Source organism: Idiotropiscis lumnitzeri, chromosome 16 (genome assembly GCF_059441095.1).
Source record: "Idiotropiscis lumnitzeri isolate Australia: NSW breed Sydney's pygmy pipehorse chromosome 16, RoL_Ilum_1.0, whole genome shotgun sequence".
NCBI lineage: Eukaryota > Metazoa > Chordata > Actinopteri > Syngnathiformes > Syngnathidae > Idiotropiscis > Idiotropiscis lumnitzeri.
This window is the reverse complement of record NC_142406.1, coordinates 3673866-3679882: the sequence shown is the minus strand read 5'-3', so window position 1 is coordinate 3679882 and position 6017 is coordinate 3673866. Positions and strand designations below refer to the sequence as shown.

General features: G+C 41.7%; 1 protein-coding gene across 7 annotated transcripts in view; it reads right to left on the bottom strand.

Moving 5' to 3' along the window:
• The window catches only part of ppp1r9a (protein phosphatase 1, regulatory subunit 9A), a 29168-nt gene that overhangs the window by 13006 nt on the left and 10145 nt on the right, over positions 1 to 6017 (bottom strand). For all 7 annotated transcript variants that reach the window (XM_088318212.1, XM_088318216.1, XM_088318215.1 and 4 more), the window contains exons 3-5: positions 3764 to 3896; positions 2897 to 3017; positions 862 to 966 (exon numbers count right to left, since the gene is read on the bottom strand). In XM_088318212.1, coding sequence (XP_088174338.1) covers positions 862 to 966; positions 2897 to 3017; positions 3764 to 3896 — 359 coding nt within the window. The remainder of the gene's footprint in view (positions 1 to 861; positions 967 to 2896; positions 3018 to 3763; positions 3897 to 6017) is intronic.

Genomic DNA, 6017 nt, shown 5'->3' with positions numbered 1-6017 from the left:
AGGCTCAATGGTTGATCATTATCAGGAAGCAATGTACCTCTCTCATTAAATCTGTGTAAAAATGGTAATAATTTCCCATGTACTTCTTTTGAAATAAAAAATAACGATCGGCATCTTCCAGTGTTCTATCTGAGCTCGGGAGCTTTCGAAGTATGAAGGCAATGAGACAGGGCCTTACGCTCCAGCAGAGCGGCGCCTTCTATTATTTGATCTATATGTGAAGGAACAACCAGGGGGTGAACAAAGAAGTAATATTTAGAAATACACACCAAAAAAAAGTTTGGACAGCATGGAGATTTGAGGACTAGCTGACCTGGAAACAACCCTTCTCATTCATGGAACGTCCCCTTTTTATTATTTCAGATAGTGAGTGCATGTGGACGTGACTTCAGTTTCAAATCTGCATGATGTGAAAGGTTAAATATAGATAAATTGTCTAATGTAGGACAGCTGGCCATAAAACCTCAGCGAGGGAAGGATTTACCAAGGAGGAGGAGATGCAGTAAATGGGTGGTGACGTGATGGAGGAGGATGGAAAAAGCGAGAGAGAGAGAAAATGACCACAGTGGAAAGCGGTCGAGTTAGACAAAAAGAAATACACAGCAGTAATTTTCATATGAACTCATTTTGAAAATGTTTCAGTATCATTGAGGTAAATGTAGTGTTAAAATCCTTCTTTGCAAAATCAGACAAAGAGGAAAACCACAAAATGTTACAATTAAATAGAATGAACCTGAACCACTTTTTTTTTTAAGTTATTTTAAAGACCTGAGCTGGGTCACTGTGACACTCCCTCCTGATATAATCTCATCACCTCCTCCACTGCCCTTTTTATTCCTTTTTACAGGGAGTGCATCTTACCGTACAACTCCTGATGTGTTCCTGAGGACGGAGGCTGCGAAACTCTGCGTGACACCCACCAGGCTGGTCCCGTCCACCTCCACTATCTGGTCGTTCACTTTGATCCTAACACACACAGACACGTACCCACAAAAATGAGGACATCGTTTATCAACACTTGAGGGTCAGAGAATGAATTGTCATCATTGTCTTAACGGTAATTGAAACATTCATCATTCATCATGTCCCTCTTGAAAATGAAAATGTCGCAGAAAATAAATGTCAAAATTACATCGTGATGCTCATGTATGAGAAGTGGAAGAGACATCAGCTTGGACAATCACGCACATTATTTTCATGATAGGAAGATTGCAATGAGGCAATTGTTTCCCTCTGATAGTTGCAGACCTAACCATGAGAGAAAAGGAGGTGCCCCAAAAACAAAAAAAAATCATGGAGGTCTCACAAGGACAGAGAGGCCAGCTTGCCTTTTTGCCCTGAGCCACAAAGCACAGCACAGACGAGATGTTGAACTCCTATCAACAACCCACTGATCATCCAGTAATGCTGAGTGTTCTAAATATTTAATCAGACTCTATTTATTTCATTTATGTAAGAAAAAACATTTATTTGGCTGTACACAATCTTATCCACTCACTAGTCGCTTGTCAGTCACCAGCTCAGACTTCAGCTTCTATGTGAGCCACAACATCTGACATCTTAATCTGGCTTTGTGCCTCCAGCTTGGCCCGACCGGCCCATTCCCGAGCGGAGAGGGAATTAGGAAAAGATAAAGTGGCGACGAAGGAACGCGATATCTCCGTGGGTCATCAGAACCGCACATAACGGTGAGCATCAGTCGAGTCCATCGATCTGTCTGCCTGCCATTGTGTGCCTCAGACCATTAAACCTGACTCGGCAAAAGGCCGGCGCGCGCGCACGCACGCCAAGTTGATGGAGAGGTAATAACTGGGGGATATGATGTGCGAGCGTGCATGTGGAATAACAACATTGCTGCAACAAAAAAGCTTTTACAGCTGTTACTTACATCCTGCTATGCTGTGTGAAGGGCACAGGTAAATATAATCAAAGGTCAAACTGACTAAAATTTGATGCACAGATTAAAAAAAAAGGTTTTAACACCATTTGTATATTTTTATGAGGTGGCAGAATATTGGGAAATTATTTTTACTTGACTTTTACTCCCAAACAAAAGTATTGGGTCACCTGTTCATTACACCGACAGGAAGCGACTAGAGAAGCAAATAGTCGGCCCCGTTACAACTAATTCAGTTTCCGCCGTACTGGGAAGACTTCGTACAAGATGCATCACTGTGCAAAGAGTCCAAAAAGTCACTAAACACTTTTTTTTTTTTTTTAAATAAACCTTTTTTCACATTTCATTCTAGTTATCATTTGGACATGTGGTACAGCGACCAAGCTGTCAAATGCTGATGGCCTCACCTCTGTCCATATGATACCAAAAATAAAATGGGAAATTAATAATGCAAGTAAGGGAAACTTTGGTGAAAACTGGTCTTTTATATTCAGAAAACCACTTCTAGAAAAAAAAAAAAACATTCCACTCCACCCCCAGCTGAAACCTTACTCTGCACTGTTGCATCCATTTTCCATACCACTTAATCCTGTTCAGTGTTGCAGGGGGGGGAGCTGAAGCTACACTTTTGAGTTTCTTGCGTCAGCTACTGGATGTGAACAATTATCCTCCACGACAAGAACAGCCCTCGTTGTGCACTGTCCACACTTTTTAAAAGGATGCACATGGATCATCCAGAGGCATGGGGAGGATAGGGTGAAAACGTGGTTAACAATCAAGCGACATCATGCTGCATTTCCCATCACATGTGCAGCTCTGTTTGAGACAGAGCAGAGTGAGCCTCTCTCTATGGATCTAATCTCAACCCTTACTGCTAAATATGGAACTGTGTGTGGGTTTGGTGTGTGCGGTGCAGATAGCTCATAATATTTTTTTTTTTGTACAGACTGTAAAACACAGAGTGGACTTGTTGCTCTTAATTATTAACAGGAATCTCACCTGCTGTCGCTTTCGGCCGCTCCACCTTCAATGACGGTCTTGACGAAGATGCCCAGTTTCTCCAGGCCTGCATCTGCGCCAACACCCATCCCGATGATGCTGATCCCCAAACCGTCCTCATCTGAACACAGGTAGAACACAAGCCAAGGTTGTTATCGTTAAAACTCACTAAAACAAAAATCCAAACTAAATCTAATAAAACTAAACTAAAACCTTCTTTAAAACGTTATTAAAATGTAATTTAAAAAACATAAGTCCAAACTAAATAAAATATATTATGAAAAATGCCAAACTATTATAACCAGGATGTGTGCCTGTAATATTGTCGTGGGTGCTACTTTGTTTCGAAGAATCTGATATGTCATCAAGCCTCCCAAAATGACTCAAGCACATGGAGTGAAGTGAAGCAAAAATGAATAAAAATAAATGTTTATAGATAGCACTCTATTAATGGGGGGGGGTGCGAAGAGACATCCCCTAAGCGTACGCTGACCTTCACTCATAAGGCATTATTGTTCTGGATGCGAAATTCCTTTCCAGTGTACTATTCCTCCCATTTCCATCCTCCATTCATTATTCATAAGAGCTTAGGGTTACATAACAGTGACTAGAAGGTGATAACCCACAACACAAAAGCGCAGGGGGGAAAGTAGGAAGCTCGGGACAAATTGTGAGAACATTTGTTTTGCATAATACTTCAGGCTGCGTTGTTACAGAATGTTCAAGACTGAAGAGTTATTGTCACTTTTATTAAGACAGAGCGGATATATTGGGAAACACCGTTTGTACATACACCCTTGGGAAATGTAACACCTCACAGTTGGGTGGGCGATTCTGCCAAATTTGTCAGAAGATTTTCCTTCCCACCTTTCTCCAGCTCCACGGGGAAAAGCTCGAGCTTCTCCACCCGCTTCTCCAGCTCGTATTCTGCGGACGAGGCCACTGGATCCACTTCCTCGTTACGGCGGTCATAGTCCTCGTTGGAGTAGGTATTGAATACCTGGAGAGGTAACAAATATTATGAATAGGAATTTTTCGGGCGTATTACACCGGCGAATAGGAACCAAAATAAAACGTCCTAAATCACGAATTTAACCTTGAGCAGTCTCATTCGAACATTTACTTCTGGAACGCAAATAGTGTCTCATTTGTGTAGCTAATGTGGCTGTGAGTAATTTCTATTTTCATCATCAAAGCAAATTATTCCAGACTACCTGAAAAAAAAATCCACCCCCTAAAAAACTATCAACACAAATATTTACTGACAACACTCTGCTTATCAGAAAATCACTCAGAGATGTTTTTTTCCCCCTCTCTCCTCGGAACTACACAGGAGGTTTCTCCCCTCCTCTGCAATAGTCAGCTGTCACTTCACATCTCATCTTCGGCAGCAGGATGCCCTCACGGCTCCCTGCATGCAGTGGAGAGAAGAGCTAGCTGAAAGCAGCGCATAACCTGTCGCCGGCCAGCTGCAGGTGCTGAGTAAAAAAAAAAAAAAGGGGGGGGGGGGTGCGAAGCCTTGCTAGTATGCCAGCACAAAAAGTGGCTTCTATGCCAACAACACCACCAGCATCTGGTGTCGTTTTTGGGCTCGGGTATGATATACTTTGCATTATTTCGTTGAAAAGCACAACTATGAATTTAAATATTACACGAGGCCTTTTCAAATTAAAAGCTTTAACTTTGTCGTGGATTTCAAAGATATTCACAAGTCTGAGGAAAAGTACACGTTCCAGGAGTACCAAGCAGCCTCCGTTGTCAGTAACACACGCCTCTTTGGTGTTTCACAGTCAATCTCAGTTTAGGCATGGTGGGTGTGTCCAAGTCAAAATTGGAGAAATAATCAGAAAAGAATCAATTTTGCAGCTATGAAGTTGTGAGCGATGCAATGTGTCTTCATCAATATTTTACCGGGGACAAAACGCAATGCAAGGTCAACACATAAAAAAATGAATGGACGTGTCAGTCAATGCGTTTTTGTTCCGACTTAAAATTTCCCCTGTTCTAAAGTAGACAATGCAGAACCCGAATGGATGCGTGACACGATGCACACACTTTACAGTTTGCGCACAGTTTTTTTTTTTTCTATTCTTTCCTCTGCGTGACCTTTCTGTCATCAATCGTTCAGTGTGATCAGCAACTCTGCATTATTTACACGGTAACACACACACAGATAGGCAGACGGTATATCTGTATTCGTTTTTTTTGCACAGCTCTGCAAAAGCACAACATTGATTTCATGGTAAACAATTAAATCGGGGCACAATCATTAATCATATACAAGTTGAAGCCACAAGGTAAAGCAGAATTATAAATATATCTTTTAGGGGGACGAGAGGAGTAACAAGATTTCCGGATGTTTTCAAACTAATAAACGTGATCATGTGGCATAATTACCGGACATTACAAAAGGTTCCCGTTACTGCTAACATGGCTCTGGAAAATGTATCTAACACGAGGGATGAGAATCGTGAATGATGTTAAACTATGCAGTAACCGTCGAGGAGGTTTTCAAAATCTTAGCATGCTTCATTATGAGACAATACAAACTTAACTTATTCATTAATTGTTTACAATCAGCTAATAGCAACATTAATAAAAAAAAAAGAGGAATGCAGTGGAGCAAACAGCGCCTTAAGTATGTCCATTAAAATATCATGGTCCACTGTGTTAATGAAGCATTCAGAACCTACACAACTTCAACAGAACATTTGCCTTGATCCAAATCATCACGCCCAGACTTTTCCTCGACAAGCCGTTTTGGGACGCTGGTGGCTGATTGAGTGCTTCTGGGCGTTTCTCATAACTGCGCAAACACCCCGGACCAGATGCTACCATTGGCAGTCAATACTATCTCTAATGGCTCCTCTCAGTCACCGAAGGCTGCCACGACAAACACATTAGCATGTGGAACACGGGAGGAGGTCAGGAAGAGGGATTGAGGACAGATGAGGGTCAACCTTTAAGAGGATGTATGAAGAAAGCATTTTAGAGCCCATGTTAAAAAAAAAAAAAACTGCAGCTGATTTGACTTTGCAGAGCGAGACCCAGACTTATTTGTGCTTCTCTTGTGTTTGTATACGGGCCTTTGAGATTGTGTGTGTGTGTCCAGAGATTGCAT